Below are 23270 nucleotides of genomic sequence, written 5' to 3' on the forward strand. Positions count from 1 at the left end.
CTTTCATTGCACGTGAAGAAAAAACGTTTCCTGGCTTTAAGGCTTCCAAAGACCGGTTGACAATAATGCTTGGTGGAAATGCAGCTGGTGATTGCAAGTTAAAACCTCTCTTAATTTATCACTCCAAAAAATCCAAGAGCTCTGAAAAAAAAAATCTAAAGCTGGCTTGCCAGTGATTTGGAAGTCAAATTCTAAAGCTTGGGTGACAGCTTCTATTTTTAAAGACTGATTTGGTCACCACTTCATACCTGAAGTTGGATGTTATTGCCAGTTTAAAAAAATTCCGTTTATTGATAATGCACCTGGTCACCCTCCTGCAACTTTAATTGATTTTGATCCACGTGTAAAAGTTGTTTTCTTGCCTCCAAATACAACCAGCTTTCTTCAACCGATGGACCAAGGAGTTATCAAAACATTCAAAGCGTACTACACACGGCATTCGTTTGCAAGTCTGAATGAAGCTATGAGGCAAAATGAGCACCTGTCTGCTAAAGAGTTTTGGAAACAGTTTAATGTTTTAGATGCTGTAAGGATTATCGGAGATTCTTGGGGTGAAATTTCCCAAAAAACCTTGAGTGGTGCCTGGAAAAAACTTTGTCCATCCTTTTTCAAACGTGAAACGGAAATGTTGCCAGAAACTGATCAAGTTGCTGAGGCAATAGAAGAAGTTGTCAACCTTGCCAGGCAATTAGATTTAGAAATCGACAGTGAAGATATCAGCGAGCTGTTAGAGTCACATAACAAGGAGCTTACAATCGACAAGCTCATAGAAATGCATGAGCAAAGCGCTACTGAAGAGACCGAAACCTCAGATCCAGTTCTACCAGAAAAGCACATGACAATTGCAAAATTAACAGAAGGTCTCAGCTTAATTAAGAAAGGTTTACAGATAGATTCTAACGAGGAACAAATTGTAGCCACAAGGCAAGGAATAAAAAAATCATTGGCTTGCTATGAAGAAATTTTGCGTGACAAGAAAAAGACATGTCATCAGACAAATCTATTAGATTTTATGAAACCATCGACATCGAAATAACTTTTTTTTTTATGTACGAAAAACTACAATTATGTTTATATTTCTTAAAAAATATAGGTGTTTTTGTAAACCTTTGGTCCCAATTAACTAATATTTTGTATGTTTGTATATATAAATTACATGCAAAATTATACCCTGAGTTATGCGAATTCGACTTGCGTGCTTTTTGTTGGTCCCACCTACCGCGTAACTTCAGGGTATCACTGTATTAATGTTAGAAACATACCCAGAGGAAGATCCAGGTGAAATGATAGTTAGTAGTAAGCAGGAATTTCAAAAAAAAAAAAAAAAGTTCTGGAGGGTGTATATATATATATATATATGAAGGAGGGTGACCAGCATAATAAGGAAGGCAAAATCAGATTATGAAAAGAAATTAGCTGAGCAGGCCAAAGAAAATACCAAAGAATTCTTTCACTATGTGGCAAATAGAAGGAAGAAAAACTGTGGAAGGATAATTTTAATGAGTGCAGGAGCAAGATGACAGAAGCTGACAAAATAGTTGAGTTACTGAGTGGCTACTTTATAAGGGTTTATCATACAGGTGAAGATATGGCTGTGACAGAACCGTGTGGAAATAGAGGAGAGATTGATGAATTAGAAGTAATCTCAGTGTAAATACAACCATTTGATATCAATATGATGATATGAATATGAGAGTGGTTGATGGACGGATACTGAAGCATATTAAATGGAGGAGCAGAATCCGTTCATCAACCACCCTCATATTCATCACATACAAACTTACCACAAAGCTAACTGTGTGCTTGGACAACTGTTATTCTATTCGTACATTTCCTTCATCATATATAGGAAGTGATTTAGAAGGGAAATATGTTTTCTGATGATCCAAAATTGGTTAACATGATAATTAATCAAGGCAAGGTAAAAAGCTTACAGAATGATTTAAATAGGCTAAAAATATGGATAAAAGGTGAGTGCCAGTTTAATGTGGAAAAGTGTAACGTTATGCATTTTTGGGATGGAAAAATTACAAGCTGTATACTGCTTGATAGACTGTACTTTAGGAAGCTAGAAAGCAAGTTGAAGTTCAGAAGGGGCATATCAAAGGTGGCTTAAATAGGATTACTTGGTTATTGAAGAACACTCAAAAAACAGTGATAACGAAGTTGATACAGCCATATCTAAATAATTGTGCACAGGTCTTGGACACCTGGGTTTCTTGCTTATGAGGAAGTGATAGCAAGGATCTAGAGGCATGTGACCAAGATAGTGAGTAATCTGTGAAATGCTTCCTATGACTATAAATGTCGAAGGTTTGTGGGTCACAGAATTCAGTTGTTAAGCAGAAAAAGAGGAATATGAGAGCAACATTTAAGTTACTAAAAGGGTTTTTCAACCAAAGCTAGTTCTTAACCCCCTAGCCATGTACTGAAAGTTTTCAGTATTTGGCTAGGAAGTTAAGAACAAGGGGGTCATTCCTTGAAAATTAAATAAGCACATGGTAAACAAGCATGCACAGACTAATTTTTTGCTTAGAGAGTGATGAATGAGTGAAATGAGTTGACAGTCTGTCCTGAGTGGTTTGTTGGTTGATTTGGTCTGATAGATATTTTGTGTAAATCACCTGCAGTGAGGCTGAAATTTGCAGAGGTTCCCATACAGTTGTATGGCATAATGAAAGCATTACCACAGAGAGGTACAATAGATATTCTGTGGATCTCCTGCAGTAAGTCTTTGGACTTTAATTATGCCATACACAGATGTATGGCATAATTAAAAACCTTAAGACATGGAGCTAGAGCCATTGGCTTAAATGACATTATACTCCAAAAAGGAATTACAATACATATTAAAATAGTTTCACTATTAATTTAATATATATAAATTGAATTCCAATTAAAAAATTAGCATTCAATAAGATGCACTATTACAGTAACCTCTGTGTAATATAAATAATAATTTATCCTTATATAATGAAGATATGATGGAAGAATAAATGCAAAAATTGTATACACCTATAATGGTTTAGATTGATTATGAATTAGCATAAAATTCATTAAATGAAGATGGTATTATTCATTAATACTGAGCCTTGCTTCTGTATGAAGACATTAATCTTGGTGACTTGAAGTGTTAATTTAAAATCAGTGTTATGTAATTTGCTTAGTTTTCTATTACTTGCTGTGTTCTTCATGCATGCTTATAAACGTATATTTTTAGCTGATCGTGATCACGGCGAATTTGAAGATGAATACACCAAGAAAAAACCAAAGTCAAGACCATCCAATCAGAGAAAAAAAAGCCCTGAAAAGAGAAGACCTAGATCTAGTCCTGAAAAGAGAAGACCTAGATCTAGTCCTGAAAAGAAGAGACCTAGTGGTAGTCCTGAAAAAAGAAGGCCTGGTTCTAGCCCCCGATCTAGGCACAGTGGTAAACATTCATCAATGAAAAATGGACCAAGTAAAACGAATCACATGAAACGAAGCAGAGACGATCGTAGTGACCAAAACAATCGCAAAAAATTTAGAAAATAGTTTCATAAAGTGAGTACAGTAGTATTTCCAAAAAATTAATGTTGTACATAATGCTCTACATATCCACTTGAACTCAGACTATTTTATTAATATAATTTCTTAATTATATTTTGTTTAATGTTTTGTTTAATCTTTATTTTGCTTCTGCATCATACTATGTAAAAAGTGTTACTAAAATAAACAGTTCAGCTTTAAACTTATACCAACTTCTTATCTTTCAACTCTTCAAGGAAAAAATTACCAGATTTCCTTCTCTCCAATCACTTTTCCATACATACAGCGCTATTGTATTATGAGTCGTGATCTCTCTTTCACACACACACACACACACACACACACACACACACACACACACACACACACACACACACACACACACACACACACACACACACACACAGAGAGAGTTGTAGTATGTGGGAGCTTAAAAAATTCATATTGATAATAATTAAAATGAAGAGCATAAAATTAAAATAAATGATAGTTTAAAATAAAATAATTTCATATTTTACTCACTGTCTCTCTCTGAAGGATGAAATATAATCATTAAGCTGTTGTATTTTATTTACATTAAAAATGATCTCTCAATTATCTAGCTCATAGAGATAAAATGAGCTAGAATCTCATTTTATCTCTATGCGCTGATCTAACTGGCTGAGTGACTAGTGAATTCACTCTTCAACCAACAGGTTTTGTACGAATCATGCCCTGGGCACGTGGATGTTTATGTTTTCTTTAGGTGAGAGATGAACTTCATTTCCTCCCTCTTCCCTTGCAAGACTAAAGCCCTCATTCATTGAAGGCCCTGAAGTGGCTTGAAAACGTAAGAAATGTACATATAGTATGAACAAAAGTAAAAAAAGGTATAACATAAAAATAATTATACAGAAAAACAGAAATTTTTTTCAAATGAACTTAGATATTCTAAACTTACAGTTCAGAGAACTGAGACACTTTAATGTCCTAAACCGATTAATTATTTATGACTGTTATGACTCTTTTAACAAACCCATGCAAAAATAGATTGGAAAAAAATACCATTATCAAATCCTTTTAATCTTCATAGTCATCTGAATCGCCATCACTTTCACTGAAATTGATCACCAAAGGTTCGCATAATTCTTCAATAATTCTGTCTCTGTCCCAATACATATTTTCCAATGAGGTGACATGAGAGCAATATTTTCCCCAGTTTTGAACTGTAATACTTTCAATCGCCTGTTCTAAAAGCTTAAAAAGTTTCGACATATCAATATCTCCAGTTGCATTGCGTTGATGAATGAAATTTTTCATTTCTGCTCAAACATACTCAATAGCATTAATATCACAATGATATGGTGATAGCCTCAAAGCTAGGAATCCATGCTCTTTGAGCATGTTATCGAATTTAAATAGTTTAGTTTTGGGCAAGTTTCTTTTGACCAAGTTAAGCAATTCAATTTTTCGCATATCTGGGATGTTGGATTGTAGGTTCTGCTCAATCATGTTTTATCGTCTTACGATTCTCTCTCTTTAGTATTTAACTAGTTGTAGGCTGATATATCAATCGAATATGAAGAAAATTTATATTATACTGCACCACTCCATATTTAGAAATTTCAAGAGCAACTTAGATAAATCAACCTTCAACTGTATCAGGTTATCATAAGTTGATTTTAGGCTGAGGTTTTTATTTTTATTACATAGAGTTCCCGCTGAGATTCGAATTACTTTAATGAGCGGTGCAATGAAACAATCAGGCAAATACAAGATTCAATTCAAACAAAATTATTTAATGCAGTGATACATAAATTACATCAGAACACAATATTCCAACAGTGACATTATGATTGAACGAATATAAAGTTCTCATTAAGATTCTAGTATACTACTCAGCTGAGCTTAAACTTTATAATTAAAGATTATCTTTAACAGATCTTATCCTTCTTATTACAAAAAACTTATATCATAACTCTACTCTGATTAAGGTTATATTTCAAAACATTTTAAATATCAAATCAGTTCAAGATATTCAGAAGAATACAACTCATGAACATTCAGACATCCATTTGTAATTCTCTAGGCTCAGTTAATCAATTTTAGCTCATGTAAGTTCGAGATTCCTAAATTACAACAAATAGGCTTCACAGTATTCTCATTCAGTTAATGAAAACACTTAATTCAATAACATAGCATTTATCATTTGAAGAAGAAAAAGTCTTAGCACATAACATATTAAATCTTGACTTGCTGAATACTGCAACTAGGAACAATTTACTTTCGGAGGAATTAATTTTCGTTACTTGTCGCTAAGTATAGTAAAGGTAATTTTACCAGGATATAGCTTCAACACATAAGTAGATTGAACAACAATTTTTAAGTCCTTGCTGACTTTTACTTTGTAATAACACAGATTTAAAAGAATCTTCCACTTCTGAAACTGATTTATAGACTCAGGAGAATATAACCTTTATGCACTTGGTTTAAATTATCTACCTATTTCTTCTTTTTCTTATATGTATTATCCTATTTCCTGCACTCTTCCACTATTAGGCATTTGGAAGTTTTGGTATAAATCCAACTCAGAAAAAGGTAAGTTAAAATGCCAAGCGATTCCCGGTCCTTTAAATTCCGTTTTCGGCACGTCGAAATTCCCTTCCAGTCTCCAACTACCGTTCTCTATACTTCCCTACTCGATTCTCTTTTTACTTTCGTTTTCGTATCTACTCCTTCCTTTTTCCCGCCAAAAAACTGGTTCTCACTGGTTTAGCTCACATCAAACTTGCCTTTCCCTTTGTATATAGTGGTTCATGCTCCAGCACGCGCTAGGAGAAATTTGCATGTTTTCTCATAACAACCAATCAAATGATACCACAAAGAATCTTCTGGATATATTAAAATTAAACATATTACAGTTTCTTAGGTTATAATCAAAGGAATAAAGTAAATAAAATAATTGACTCTAATACAGAGCCTTTTCATATCTATAATATGTTTTAAAATCACATAAATAAAATTAACTAACAAAACTTAAAAGGAATTACATGAATAATATTTTATAAGCAAGAAACTAACAGAATAAATTTAAATAAGTCAGTCACGCTTATAATATAGTAGATGATGTTAATTATGAATGAAGTATTAGTATTATAAATATCTTCATTCACAATTTAACAGGGGAATGAGAAATGTTATTTGAAAGCCAATCTATAAGAACTTGCTTCTTATTAGACCAATTTGGAATTTTGTTTAATCGAATGGAGTGATATGAAGCATTATCAATTATAACAACAACATTTTTAGGAAGGTTTGGAATCAGTTTTTCTTCTGCCCACTTTTCGAAGATCGTAGAATTCATTTGCCCATGGTAATCTCCAGTAGTTGAATTGGCTTTGTATAGTAAGTTTGAATTTGGTAAAAAAAAAAAAACTATTTCTCCACCCGCATAGAAAATTATTATGCGCCGCGGGGCATTTTCCAGAAGTTAAATTACTGCCATCCAAGTTTCATCTATATATACAGTCGGTCTTTTCTCCTCCCTGAAATGTCATATTGCTCTCAAATACTGCGTTCTAGATAAAAACAGTGTCACTTCGCTCCATGATAAGCTTCCTTTTATTCTGGGACTTTTTGAAACAAAATCCGATTTCATGAAGTATTTTTTTCTTTCAGCACATGAATCAATTTCGGAACAGTTGGCACTTTTTTTTTTCTCGACCACGTAAAATTCGTGAATAGTTTTTATAATGTCTACATCAAAATCATTCAAAGCTACATTTTTGATGGTTTTCTTTCTCTGGTGCTTTTTAGGGGATTTACATTTTGGCTTACCTTCATCTTTTGATTCCCTACGAATTCTTTTAACAGTCGACTCCGATATGCCCTAAATTGCACTTGCATGCGTTATGACTTGAGAAAAGGGAACAAGGAGACTGCTTTAACGATTCTTGCAGAATGTCAGCACATTATTCGATATTCTTTTTCAAGAGCTACTGAAAGGTTTAACACCAGAACTTGTTGACTGTACTGGATCCATCATACAAATTAATAATAAAAAAAAATGCAAAAAAAGCGACAACAAAAATCAAGTTGCTACTAGTACAGCGACAGACAAGAGAGCACGTAATTTCGCATGTTGGTGACCAATTTGCACATCCTTCATTTCTTTCTCCCCTTCAGCATGAATAGACTATTCTTGGTAAGTCGCCAAGCGAAGCTCTCGCAGGTGTGGGCGTACTATATCAATGTAGTTTTGTTGTTATGCTATAAAAAGTTAGCTTTAAGCTAATGTGAAATTTGTATTGGAAATGCTTCTCATTTAGACTAATGAGCTAGAATAACTGGAATTCATTGTTGTGTGATTTGATACAAATTGGATTCCCAGCATGTATTGCTACTTGGATCTTGTAATTTTATCAAGGTATTTAACAAAACATTCTTTTAAACAAATGCAAGGGAAAAGTAATATGTAGACATGTAGTGCATGAACATCATTAATGTCATAGTGAATGAGTTCTATTCTTGTTTGCATATGTTACCCGTCTCCCAATATTACTGATCTTCAGTTTTGTCATCCATATTTGTTTATTTCACTTGAAAGGACACCATATACAAACAACAATGGGCTTCCCCCCCCCCTCTTTTTCCTAGCCAATTTTTATTAATACTGCCATTCTGAAACATTCCATTTGGTTGACACATTCGTGATGTGTCAACCAGAATCCAGTCTTTTCTAGACACTTTAATCACACACCTTCCTGATGGTACACCTATCTTATCTTAATTTACAGAAAACTTTTGGCAGAGTGTTAGCATATCTTCTCTCCAATCAACCAACCAACAGGAGGTAGGTTCAAATCCCACCAAGTGGAGAGATGTTTGTGATTGTCCTGTGGGGGGGATGAATTTCACTGCCTGTTATAGACTTGCCTTGCTTACTGGAAGCCTGTGACTTTAAATATTCCATGTTTGGTTTTTAGAGCATGGTTTCTGAATTATATAAAAATAAAGAAACACAACAGAAATATATATATATAAATTTTAAAAAAATCTAAAACATAAAGATATAGATGAAAAAATAAATGTCAAAAATCTGTGGAACAATTAAAAGGACATCAAATAAAAAACAACCAAACAAGAAACTCAACTTAAAATTTACTAAGTAACAGCCATTCCAACTCTATTATCTTCTTCTTCTTCGTCTATGATCTCTTATGCTTTTTTAAACTTCGAGATTTTGCCAAAGAGATTTCCATGCCATCCTGTCCAATGTTTGTTGTTTTGCTTCTTTCCAGTTAATTCCCTTCTTTTCCTATTTTTCTTTAATTTCCTTTTTGCCAACCTTTCCTGGGTCTGCCTATGTTTCTTTTTCCTATTTTCTGGCTTTCGTATACAGTTTTTGCTATTCTTCCTTCTTCCATTTGATTAAGATGTCCAAACCATCTCATTTGGGCTTGTGTTATGAATTGATTTAGAGGTGTAACTTGAAGGCTGTCTCTTCGATTTCTTATTCGGTCTAGTCTTCTTTTTTGTGCCACTTTCCTGAGATATTTCATTTCAATTGTTTGTAGTTTATTTGTGTTTCCTGTTGTTAAACACCAAGATTCACAACTGTATGTTAATGTTGGTAGAAACACTGAACGGTACACTGCCATTATGGTATTTTGGGTGACTTCTTTCTTAACTAGGAGTGGGCCTTTCATTGCATAGAATAGCTTTGTTCCCCTTCTTATCCTGTTGTTAATTTCTGTGTCTAGTCTACCATTTTCTTGTATATATGATCCCAAGTATTTAAAGGAGACTTGTTCCAGTTGGTGATTCTCTATTTTTATTATGTGTTTTTGTTGGTTTCTAGATATGATCATTGTTTTAGTTTTATTTATATCTATGGCCATATTCCTTTTCTTTGTTTCTTCATACCAAATGTTGATATTGTACTGCAGATCTTCAGCTGTATTTGCTAGAATCACTACATCATGTGCAAAAGCCATGTATAAAATCCTGGTTTCTTTCAGTTTCCTGTATCCTAAGTGGAACTTTTTTGTTTTTGTTTGGCATGCCTTTAAAATTTCATCCATTACTACGATGAAGAGAAGAGGGCTGAGGATACAGCCTTGCCTCACTCCTACATTTGTTTCAAATTCTTTTGATCTATTATTACAGGTTCTTACATAATTTCTATTACTTTTGTAGAGGCTTTGTATGGCTGCTATTAAGTTATCTTGTATCTTGTTTTTCTTTAATGTTTGCCATATTAAGTGTCTGGGAACTCGGTCAAAGGCCTTTTCAAAATCTATAAAACATGAATGTAGTTCTTTTCCATATTCCAATGTTTTCTCTGATATTTGTCTAAGACTGAAGATAAGATCCTGCATGCTTCTATTTTTTTGAAAGCCATATTGAATTTCATCCAGTGTATCCTCTATTTGATTCCTAAGCCTCTCTTCTAAAATACAGGCATACAACTTTCCTGTAACGCTTAAAAGCGAAATCCCTCTATGGTTTTCACATCTATAGTTATCTCCTTTCTTAAATATGGGGATTATTATTGACACTTTCTAGTCTTTGGGCATAATTTTCTTTTTCCATACGACATTGAATAGGTGTAAAAGAAATTTAATGGCTTTCATTCCTAAATTCTTTGTCATTTCTGGTGTTATTTGGCCATGGCCTGATGATTTGTCCAGTTTTATTTTATTTATTGCTGCTAGCAGTTTATTTGCATGAATTTCCTCACTTTTGATCTTCTATTTTGCTTGCATTTCTTGCTCTCAAGATTTTTTCCGTGTCTTGCATCTCGGAATTCTTGGAAGTACTGTTTCCACCTTTCCGTGATGTCTTCGGAATTTGTAACTTTCCATCCTTATTTTTGATAAACTTTATGGGGCATTCTTTCTCTGGCCTCATTCTTCTTAAAACATCATAGAAGAGTTTTTGGTTTCCTTTTAAATTTTGTTCTAAAGTATGTCCAAAGTCTTCCCAGCATTTTCTTTTCTCTTCTTTCACTAAGGTTTTAACTTTATTTCTTTGGTTGTTGTTAGTTCTCTATCAACCTGCAGCTTTGATGTTATATATTTCTTCCATAATTGCTTTTTCTTTTTAATTTCTTCTTTTAGTTCTTCAGTCCACCAGGGTGTTTTATGTTTCTTCTGTTTATTATTTAGTGATACACCACAAATTTCTTTGCTTGTTTCTAGAAGTGTTTTAAACCTGTGCTTTCTACATCTTGGTCTTCATATATCTCTTTTTTTTTCGACTTCTTTCATCTTCTCTTCTATTTTACTTTTATACTCAATGGCTGTTTCTTCTTTCTTTAATTTGTAGTTCTTTATCTTAACATTTATTTCCTTGCTACTTTTTTCTACATTTTTCAACTTTTATTTTATGGATTGTTTCCAATACTAATAAGTAGTGGTCACTGCCTATTTCAGGACCTCTGTAGACTCTTGCATTTTTTGTATACTTCCAGTACGATCTGCTTATGATGGTGTAGTCGATTATAGATTTTTCATTTCTATTGGGCTCTTCCCTGGTAAACGTATGGATTTCTTTATGCTTGAACATAGTATTCTCTATTACTAAATTATTTGTAAGGCAAAGATTTATTATTCTTTCTCCATTATTATTCCGGGTTATTTCTTCTTGTGATCCCAACACTTGTTTCGTTTCTTCATCTACTTGATTCCCTACCCGACCATTAAGGTCTCCTAGCAGTATGAAGTATTGAACTTCTTCGATCGTTTTTTGTAAGAGTTCGAAGAATTCATCTTTAATTTCTTTATTAGCATTATCGTTTGGGCCATATGCAACTATAATATTGTGAGGTTTTGTTACTATATATATATATATATTCGTGTATCTTAAATGTTTCTTCAACTTAATATTCGTTTTCTGTTATTTCCCTTCTTTATTGTTCTACCTTAAGTATAATTTTTCTTGCCTGGGATCTCCAGATATTTATTTGATTGAAGATTGCGCCTCTGAAATTCCCCTATAGGCAAAAGAAAGTTTTTATACCCTAGATCAATTAATCACTTATATCATATATTTTAGCCAAGGTTTGCAGTCATGACAAAATTTACTCATAAATCACTACTAATCATTGGGGTTCTGCTATCAGATCTGAGTTTATTTTTGAATCAGTGCATTGTAAAAAGATTGAATCGAACAACTATTTTTATCAACAATAACAACAAGTTTAATTTCTGATCAAATAATTATACATCATATGAAATCACAAGATTCATTAATGGAAGGTAATTCTTAGTCTTTCTCAATCACTCAACTTTGGTTTCTATTGAATTCTCTTGCACTTAGTTAGTTAGACTTTCAAACAGCAAAAAACTATCAGGAAGTTATACACATAACATGAATTCATTGGGTGCACTTAACATTCCCAATTTAGTGTCTATCAAAATACAACATACATGTATACAAATATATCTCTCAGAATCTCATTCCTTTCAAGTACTTAATCATAATCTAGGCAATAATATTTATACAATCCACCTCGTTGAGTTTCAAACATTCCGATGGTATGACATCAGGAACATACTCTATCATAAAATTCAATAGCTCAGTATTTTCTCCCAGGGAAATTAACTGTGCTCATGTTTCACACTCATTAGCTATTTTACACTTTTATGAGAAATGTTAACATTCTAAATACTATCTCCTTAAACTAGACAACTTAGCAGTTCGATAGGGAATTCTTTCTTAAATCACAAACAAATTATGAATAAATAGACTCACATGGGTCTCTTCCTATCTTGCATGTCTTTCGTCCTTTTTTTCCTTATTCCGGTGCTCGAAGGGGGGGGGAGAGTTCTCTTCTCTGTTCCGTGTTTTGGAATTCTCCTCGAAGCATTATAGGGCACCGATGAATAGTCATGGCAGCTGGCGGGATATAGGGTAGGCTTTTTCTGGCGTCTTGAACTGTCCAACAAAGGATTTCTGCGTAGGTCAGGTCGTGTGCTTACTCAACGTCGCGTGCTTACTCAAAGTTAAGGAGAAATCTTGCCAATATGGCAAGATTTCTCCTTAACTTATCGCCTCCAGATATCTTCGGCTGTGACTGGAACGACCATCAGTGGATGGGCCTCTCCGTCTTCCCCACTGGAACTTACACCTCGGGTCCTGGTTTGTGGATGGTTCACTCAGGATGAAGAAAAGGAAGCCCCTCTCATCTTTGAACCAACCCTTTTATACCCCAGAGTCCCTGCACCCTTGATTAAGTTTTTTGGACCCCTGGCGTCCACGTGCGAGTCTTGCTAGTAGTTTGGAGAACCCTGTATTATGTTTCTCGAAAATTTGCCAACAATCTTACTTCCACCCTTTACTGCCTTAATCTTGCCTATGGGCCTTTCCTTTTGATCCGTGCCATGCCCTTTCAATATTGACCTTGAAGGTCACCTGCGATGGGTCTTGCACACAATCTTCAAAAGACATGCCGAATTTCGGGCGATGCTCTTAGTTTCAATACTTCTACATCCCTTCTTAAACAATGAGCGAGTTAATTCCCCTTTGGGCTTATTTTGCTCTTTATACAGACGGCTTTACATTTTGGTGGTAATGATATATATCGTATTACTAAATAATGATCTGAATCAATATTGTTACTTGTATAAACTTATATAATTTATTGATTTTTGATCTTTGGCTACCCAAGTAAATTTATGAATGCCTTTGTCTTATTTTTTTTTTATTTAAAATATACATTTTTACAAAAAAGATTCAGGTGAATTCCTACTGTAAAAAGTCGATGTTTTTAGATGATTTATTTTGGCAACATCGAATTTTTACATAGGCCCACCCTTTCATGAAAAATTTTTTTCGAACACGAATGTGGATGATAAATTTTTTTCTTTACATTAACTGTGTGCTGTGTGTTATTCTCTCTCTGGAGTGGACAATACTCAGGTTTGTCATCCCCCTCAATGTTTTTATACGTGTTCCTTTCTCATTAACACGTTTAATTTCCCTATTATCTTTCAAAGTTTTGCACCTACTTAATTTTCTGTTAAACTTATTCATAAGACTTGCACAATCAGTTAGTAAGTATGCAGCCTTTGTAGCAATAGCTAAATTCCATCCTAACAATCCACTTATCATTCTTCTAAGCATGAAGAGAAAACAAAGGAAGTTGGCATAATTAAACTGCCACTGATTGTACATCAGCCTCATGTTTTCTGTGCTTGATCCACCTTGAATCATTATGGGAACTTCTGTTTATCTTAGATCCCTCACAATTAGTGCGCTCATTACTATTACATTTTTTCGCCTTTTGAATTCTCCGTAGTTTTGCTAGGGTGCGTAACTGCACGTGATCTGGACGTGTAGGACGTCTGTCATTTCTCTTTTTTTTTCTCTATAAAGTTTATTTCTATTGCGCCTTTATCATTACCTTCTGTGGGCTCTATATCCTTCTCCTGATTTACTGCCACACTTGAAATGTGAAAGGTTTTTTCCACATCTTCTTGTTGGGCATCTCTAATTACTGAGGGATCATTCTCTTCCTTTCCGTTTACATTCTCACTCACCTCAACTTGTTTATTTTCTCTATAATAGTGGTTGTTTATCATTCTACCCTCACTGGCTCTATCAGTTCGAAATCTCTGAGTACCCTCCCTTCGAGTAGCCTGCTTCACCCCCATCAGGGAGACTTCTTGGGTGCTGAAATTACATGAGAGCCCATGCCTTTTTAAGAAGTCGGTTCCTAGTATTATTAGCCCCATGTCTAGATGTCTCTGGGAGAATGAGTAGCTCAGGTAAGACATTCAAATCAAAATCGGGCAACCACATGCTTATCTTTCGTTTTCTGTTAGCATAAATGGTAGGATCCGCTATACCATGTAGTCTGATTGGCTTCCGAAATTTTGTGACTCCGTTATTGATTCTAGACTTTAGTCTCTTGAACAGGGATTCTGTCAAAACTGAGACTTGATCCTGTGTCCAACAGAACGTTACAGTGTATCCCCTTTATTTCTCCACGAATAATGGTCATTAGCTCGTTGCGTTGACACGGATTTTCTTCTCTAAATTTATTTGACCAGTTTGTGTGATGTTGGCTTACCCCAATCGTATTAGTTTCAAATTGGTTCCTGTATAATCTTCCTCTTTTTTGGAAGTAGTTCCTGGCAATATGTCCTATTTTGTTACAGTTATAGCATTGAGGTGCTCCCCCCCCTTGCCTTCCCTCTGTTATCCCTTCGTTCATAACTCTGGCTTTCTGTAGTTGTTTAACAATTAAATCCAGTCTTTGATTATTAGGGGCTGATGTAATCTTTCTACTTCTTGTTTTATCATCGATTGTATTTCTTCCCTTGTCAAGGATTCGTTAATATTTGGGGTGGTCATTCTCTCATCTTCAATTTTATTTACGGACAACGCTCCGTTTTTGTCTTCAGTTTTTTCAATTTGTTCTTTTGCACTCCCTCTCAAAATTTCTGTTTTTTTGTCCTTCCGTTCATCCTTCTTGGAGTTAGATTCCTTACTTATGACATGAATTTGACTGGTGCTAGATACAGGATGAAAGTCACCCATTCTTTGTTTTTTTTTCTTTTACAGCAAGGAAACACTCATCTAAATTGTTTAATTTCTTCTTATATGCAGTCTCACGGAATTCTTCCCTTACTCCTAGTCTAAATTAGTTAAATGTTGCCCAGTCTAGATGGCTCCTGTCTTCAACAGATATGCTATGGCTGTTTGCCAAAGTTAGCAATCTGTTATAGTAGTCTGTGGTAGACTCCTTTTTTTCTTGGGTGAACCTTTGCAGCCTCCATAGGTTCTGACCTTGGTGAACTTGGATATTAGGGCTTCTTTGAACTTGTTATACTCTAAAGTATCTCTCAATATTGGAGACGAGTACAAGTAGTTTTTAGCCTTTCCAATTAATTTGTTCTTCACAACAATCAGAAGCTGGAAATCCAACCAATTTCCTACGTTCCTAATTTGTTCTACAAATTTAAAAAATGATAGCACATCATTGTGATCTTCCCCTGAGAATTGTGGAATAACAAGTTGGGGATTAATTGTTCGAAAGAACTCTTTATCGCCCATTGTGTTTGTGGCTTCAGAATTTAAATTATCCACATTCATTTTGAAAAAAAAATTTTGTACAATATCTGTATATAAAATTTCAAGTAGTTCTAATCACTAACCACATATATATCTATATATAAAATTTCAAGTAGTTCTAATCACTAACCACATATATATCTATATATAAAATTTCAAGTAGTTCTAATCACTAACCACATATATATACACTTGTTAATGCACTTAGATTTGATCTTTTACAATACTGATCCTGATCCACTTTTTAATCCTTTATCTATTTGTGGATCTTATCCTGTCGACTGTGCCATTATAATACTGTGAGGTTTTGTTACTATATATATTCGTGTATCTTAAATGTTTCTTCAACTTAATATTCGTTTTCTATTATTTCCCTTCTTTATTGTTCTACCTTAAGTATAATTTTTCTTGCCTGGGATCTCCAGATATTTATTTGATTGAAGACTGTGCCTCTGAAATTCCCCTATAGGCAAAAGAAAGTTTTTATACCCTAGATCAATTAATCACTTATATCGTATTTTAGCCAAGGTTTACAGTCATGGCAAAATTTACTCATAAATCACTACTAATCATTGGGGTTCCGCTGTCAGGTCTGAGTTTATTTTTGAATCAGTGCATTGCAAAAAGATTGAATCGAACAACTATTTTTATCAACAATAACAACAAGTTTAATTTCTGATCAAATAATTATACATCACATGAAATCACAAAATTCATTTATGGAAGGTAATTCTTAGTCTTTCTCAATCACTCAACTTTGGTTTCTATTGAATTCTCTTGCACTTACTTAGTTAGACTTTCAAACAGCATACTTTATATTAAAACTATCAGGAAGTTATATACACATAACATAAATTCGTTAGGTGTGCTTAACATTCCCAATTTAGTGTCTATCAAAATACAACATGTATACAAATATATCTCTCAGAATCTCATTCCTTTCAAGTACTTAATCATAATCTAGGCAATAATATTTATACAGTCCACCTCATTGAGTTTCAAACATTCCAATGGTATGACATCAGGAACATACTCTATCATAAAATTCAATCATAAGTACACATATAATCAATCAAAGAAATTTCAATAGCTCAATATTTTCTCCCAGGGAAATTAACTGCGCTCATGTTTCACTCATTAGCTATTTTACACTTTTATGAGAAATGCTAACATTCTAAATACTATCTCCTTAAACTAGACAACTTAGCAGTTTGATAGGGAATTCTTTCTTAAATCACAAACAAATTATGAATAAATAGACTCACATGGGACTCTTCCTATCTTGCATGTGTAATTCAATCGTAAGTATACCTATAATTCATTAAAGAAATTTCTACAGTGAATATTTGGTTGTCTGATTTAAAATCTATAGTGATTGTCAACAACCTTTTGTTTATTAGTTGCCATTTAGTAATATATTCTTTGAGATCTGGTTTAATTATGTAAGCTACCCCTTGTTTTCCCCATTCTCTTGGGTTTACCTCTGAACTTGTTCTGAGGTAAACCCAAGTTTACCTCAGAACAAGTTCAGAACCTTCAGAGGTTCTGAAATTAAATTTGTTAGAAAAGTATATATCCATCTTTCATTTTCTGGTAACCTTGACCTTTCTTTTTTGTTTCTGTGACTGCTAGCAGATCCAATCTTGATTTTTTAAATTCATCTATTAATTCGTTTTCTTTTCCATGAAGACTTTTAACGTTTCACGGTCCGTATCTCATGTACCTTTTTCCTCGCTTTGTCATTAACCATTTAGGCAGTTCGGCTATCTCTTTATTTTTTTAATGGGTGAAATTTTAAGGTGTGCAGGGGATTAGCCTTCACCACCCGAGTCTGGGGGTGGGGCTGCCACCTTAGGCCCCCAGACCGGCCTATGAGGGAAGTGCTATCCTGTTGGTCCGTGGGAGGTATTTTATTTCCCTCCTACCCTTCATAGTAAACTATGATGAGCATTCCCTGATCCACCAGCAGGGGACACGCCCGATGGGGGTTATAGGTGTCCCCCACACGGGAACGCTATTATATGGTTCAGAAATATGGACAATTAAAAAGAAAGATAAAATATAAGCAGTAGAAATGAGATTATTAAGAACAATTAAAGGATGCACAAAATTAGACCATAATTGGAAAGAGAATTTATATAGAATGGAAAGATATCTGCTGCTAAAAGAAGTGGATAAATAATAAACCAAAGGGAGAGAGAGAGGAAGACCAATGAGGCCAGAACAGGCAAATGCCTAATTCTTGGTAAGAAGAAGAAAAATCCTTTGCCCACCCATGCTAACGTACTATAGGTTTACAACTGTTCTTGGGTGGGAGTCACATTGCAAACTAATAACAATAAAAAAGTACAAGCTTTTCCATCCCCCCCCCTGACCCTTTCAAACAATACAGTATAACTTAAGAGTCAATCATGCCTCTGTTCCAGACAAGTTTTCCTTGCAGCTGTACTTACTTTTATTGACATAATACTCATGCTTCCCTCCTTTGCATAACTCTCAGTACAGATTGCAATAATGCTATTGCTGTCATCTATAAGATCTATATCGAAGGCACCTCAGAAAAAACAGCCAGAACTTGAAAGATATCTCTGCAATACTTTCAAACCTCGTGAAAGTGACTGCTCTTATCTGCTCTCTCCTAATGACCAAATTCCATCTCTATCAATTCCAGATGTACATAAGGCTCCTTGTTACTAATTATATATTGGGTTTTATCCTTTATCCAAGTGTAAGCAAACAAAGTTTGCGCGTGAAGTACTTTCAGGACTGGGGAAACTCATGGTAAAGGTGGTATAGTTCTCATCACTTGCCTTAGTATCTCCCATAATGCAAAGCACATCTCCTTGTAGACATGTCTAATGCTATGCATTAAGGGAAGGGCCACTACCCAGACCAGTTTCGACCTTTATTGAGGTCTCATCAGTGGGAGCCAGACCCAGAAGTGGTGATACTAAGGTGGAAGTAATGGAGACATCATATTTACCTATACGAGTTGCCAAAGGGTGTCACACCCTATTATGGTGTGACACCCTTTGGCAACTACTAATTATATATTGGGTTCTATCCTTTCACTTACACTTGGATAAAGGATAAAATCCAATATATAATTAGTAGTAGCTAAATGAAAAAACTTCCATAAACTTATCTCTAATCCAGATAATTTTAATAATAGGGTATGACACCCTTTGGCAACTCATAGGTAAATATGACATCTCCATTACTTCCACCTTAGTATTACCGATATGAGGTGATCAATCGACCGTGAGATGCGGTGATTGATTCATTCAATCCAATACCCTTGGAAGGTAATGGATGGCAATGCTGTAGCCAATGAAGTTCTAACTGAGGCTCGGCTATTGCTGTTACCCTCCTGCCATGATCAGAGCCTTAATAGCTCAATAACACCTTATCCCTACACTGTCCTCTACAGATAACAGGGAATATGAAAAGCATTCTTGCTTCGCCCCTTTAAGCCAGTCCTTATAAGGACTTAGTATTACCACCTCTGGGTCTGACTCCCACTGATGATACCTCAATAAAGGTCGAAACCGGTCTGGGTAGTGGCTCTTCCCTTAATGCATATCATTATACATGCGTTTTATATTATGCAGTATAGCATTATACTGCAAGGGGATGTTCTTTGCATTATGGGATACTAAGAGAAGTGATGAGAACTTATACCACATTTACCATGAGGTTTCCCTAGTCCTGAAAGTACTTTAGGCACAAATTTTGCTTACACTTGGATAAAGGATAAAATCCAGTAGCATAGCCAAGTGAAAAAACTTCCAAAAAAAAAAAAAGGCTCCTTGTTCTTGCATCTCATATTATGAACGGACCGGAAGATATGCCAAGATTAAGCTTAAAGAACATAAGAAATATATCTGTTACCACAATTATGATCAGTTAGATTTAGCAGTCCATGCCTTGCAAACCTGCACAGGAAATGAGATGGTTAGGTGGATGTGCAGTGTCACCAGAAAGGATCATCTGAGAAATGACTATGTAAGAGGAACGGTGAAAGTTACGAACGTAGGAGCAAAGATACAGGAAGCAAGGTTGAGATGGCTTGGTCATGTGATGAGGAGGGAGGAAGAGTATGTGGGAAGAATGGTCATGCAGATGGATGTGCAGGGGGGGAGGAAGCACGGGCGGCCAAAGAAGAGATGGACAGAGATGGTGGAGGAGGACTTGAGGATGAACTTGGTTGTGGAGGAGACTCACTACTAACAGCGACCCTACTTAAGCGGGAAAAGCTGAAGAAGAAGATTTTGTGGCAGTAAATACAAGCATGAAAGACTTTTTTGAATCAATAGCAGATTTTTTAAAAAAATCAACCAGACCTGAATAAATAATTCTTATGTGAAACTTGCCAATATTTGGGAAACGGTAATTCTTAGATCTCACTGACAGTCAAGGCTACTACCTACCAGCACCCATAGAGGGGAACCCTCACAGAACTTTATACTTTCATTCTGATATCTTTCACTTATTCTTCATATCACTGATGATGTATCTATTGACAGAGAGGAAATTCCTTGTACTATCTTCATTCCATTAACCCTTTCTCTGATGGGAATATATATATATATGCTAGCCTGACTCATCCTTGCTGGCTTTTCTTTTATAATTAAATTAAAAATTGCATTCAAAACTTTAGGGTTTTTTTTCCCTCCAAGTTGAACCAATATTGAGGATATATAAATTATGTTTTATTAAAAACCTTGTTTAGTATTTTTATACAATACTTGGTATCACCTCTATCATTCTTGCAAAATTTAGCAGTTAAATGATTTTTTTTTGAAATAGGTGTGGATAGATAGGGTGCCCAACACTTTTCACACCTATCCTCTTTCTCTCTCTGCCTTTCTTTTCTTCCTTCAAACGAGATGTTTAGATACATAGCAATTGTGGGATTTTTCTTAGGAACAAGTTCTGGAAAGTGTTTACCTTCACTCTGTAGTGTGTGTGGGGGGAGGGGGGGGGGTCACCAGATGAACATCCCAGTGTAGTTGTTGCTCTTGGCATATGGAAGATTTGAAAATTTTAATTTATGAGGGTCAGTTAAAAATCTGTAAATACGTTCTTCCCTGTATTTCCTGTCTACAGTATCTGAGAATTTAGAATTGTTATGTACAAGAGATAAAAACAGAACTTTCTTGTACACTTCAAGTTGCAACAAAAACATTCAGCATACTCATCATATCTGAACTGCCAAATGTTCGTGCTATTCTTATTGTATTCTATTACACAATGTGGCTTCATTCTTAGCTGATTCGGCTAATTATCTCTCTCTCTCTCTCTCTCTTCATACAAATATGAAAAAGGCAAAAGTGCAAATATTTTCCTCCAGACAGCAAGTGTTTGTTTAACTAAGTGATATTGATATGCCTTAGAAACTCAAACGTGTTTAAAAGTTGTTTGGGTGGAAAGTTTTTAAATGCTCCGCAAGGATTCCATTTTAAAACTATTCAAGGTAACTTAAGATTAACAGTGAAAAGGTTAACCCATACTATGAATTTCAACCAGCCTAAATACACGAGGTTTCCACCCGTGGCCTCCAAAGTGATTAAGGTAGCCCCAGATCCATATTATTGCATCTCTTGCTATATGACAGCAGAATTAAATTTCTCATGTCGATTTTGACAAATTCTTAGCCAGAGCTACCACTGAAGTAATTTATTATTATCTGAGACCTCTAGAGGGTCAAGGACTCATCAAGGAAGGCTATAAATCACCCAAACCAGTTGTCATAACTTCTCTTAAATTCATTCACACTAGATGCACTCACTAACCATAAAGGCAGACTATTCCACTCACTCACTACTCTGTGAGAGAAAATCTAGCTCTTGACCTTTCTTCACTACAAATAAATTTAACTTCCATGAATGACCCCGCGTGTTCTCACCCCACCTTCCACATAAAAAATTTTATCAGATGATATCCTATAACACCCATTCAAAAGTTTATAGACCTATATCACATCACCACCTCTTTCTCCTGTTAACCAGAGTATTTAATCCATATACTTGCAATCTGTCATCATAATCCAAATCCCATAATCTGGATATAATCTTTCTAACTCTTTTTTGCACCCTTTCCACAGCTTCTTTATTCCCCTTGGAACCCAGGAGACCAAATCTGCGCACAAATCCAGGTGTTGTCTTATCAAGGCCTTATAACGAAGCAAAATTACTTCCTTATCCTTACATGTCAAGGTTCGCTTCACATGTCGCAATTATTATTATTACTTGACACCTCCAGGGAGTCCAAAGGCTCATCGAGGGAGGGCGCCTACTCTACAACTCTCCATCTCCACAATCCACCAACTACAATGAACCACAACAACACCAACGCCATTTACCGCCCACCACTCTCACTAGTATTTTCAGGGACAATCACAAGCATCCAAGCCCACGGCTGGATTCAAACCCACAGCCTTTTGGCTGGAGAGCGAATATGCTAACCACTCGGCCAACCAGGCTGGCCGAATGGTTAGCATATACAACTCATTATTCTGAGTTGTATTTACAACTTTTGCTATGTGACCTCAACATCATCAAATTCCTGATATATACCTTCAAGGGGGTGTACAGGATATGATAGTACTACATGGAAAATTTACATCATTACTAACTTTCTATCTACAATTTTCTTCCAAATCCATCTGTTACTTGTCAAGACCCCAACATTATCAGATCTTATATTTCTATCGTCTAAGGCACTTTGTACCGTATCAATCCACCTATATCTAGGTCTTCCTCTGGGTCATTTTCCTGCCAACCTGGCAGAGAACACTTGTTTTGCTAATCTTTCCTCACCCATTCTGTTTAAGTGACCAGAGATTAGCTCTGCTAATGCATTCCTGGATGCTGACAATATCAAGTTCTTTCCTTATAACCTCATTTTTAATATGATATTGTCATTGATGCCATCTGTTCATGCCCCTAATCTTTCTCAGGACTCTCATATCTGTGGTCTCTAGTCTTTGGTCAAGTGTTTTACTTCTAACCCAGCTCTTAGATCCATAAGTTAAAGTTGTTTTAAACACTGTCTTGTATACAGCTAATTTAGTGTTTTGACTAATCTCTCTCTTATTCCATATAAATTTATTCAGTTGACTTCCTACCATACCAGCTTTGTTGATTCTGTTGCCTATTTCCATATTTAACTTACCATCTTCACTAAAAAATCGTTCCTAAGTATAGTTCGCCCACAGATTAGAGACCCTTCAACACTTCTGCGCATGTCCCAAAAAGGAGAATCCATTCCGAAATAGGGTAATCAATCCGTCTTCTGGGATGAGTTTGTTTATTATTACAGGTCGGAAAATTTAGCTTTTCTTTTATGAACATTGTAGTTTTTAAAGTGTAACTATTTTGCTTGTATAACAGTTGGAAAAATGTACGTAGAGTATTAACAAAATTAAAAAGAGGTATATCATGAAACAAAAATTTAACGAAATTTATTTTTAAGAAAGTTTTCTATAAAATAAAAATAATTATACAGAAAAACAGAAATTTTTTCCAAATGAACTTAGATATTCTAAACTTGCAGTTGAGAGAACTGAGACACTTGAATGTCCTAAACCGATTAATTATTTATGACTGTTATGACTCTTTTAACAAACCCATGCAAAAATAGATTGGAAAAAAATACCATTATCAAATCCTTTTAATCTT

At 35.0% G+C, this 23270-nt stretch overlaps 1 protein-coding gene across 1 annotated transcript in view; it reads left to right on the forward strand.

The window, feature by feature from the left end:
• The window catches only part of dre4 (SPT16 homolog, facilitates chromatin remodeling subunit dre4), a 371785-nt gene that overhangs the window by 309811 nt on the left and 38704 nt on the right, over positions 1 to 23270 (forward strand). The window contains exon 25 of the mRNA XM_090398585.1: positions 3221 to 3543. Within this exon, the coding sequence (XP_090254711.1) occupies positions 3221 to 3534 (314 nt within the window). The 3' untranslated portion in view covers positions 3535 to 3543. The remainder of the gene's footprint in view (positions 1 to 3220; positions 3544 to 23270) is intronic.

Source organism: Typopeltis vanoorti, chromosome 9 (assembly GCF_054136105.1).
Source record: "Typopeltis vanoorti isolate ZY-2024b chromosome 9, IOZ_Tvanoo_1.0, whole genome shotgun sequence".
Classification (NCBI taxonomy): domain Eukaryota; kingdom Metazoa; phylum Arthropoda; class Arachnida; order Uropygi; family Thelyphonidae; genus Typopeltis; species Typopeltis vanoorti.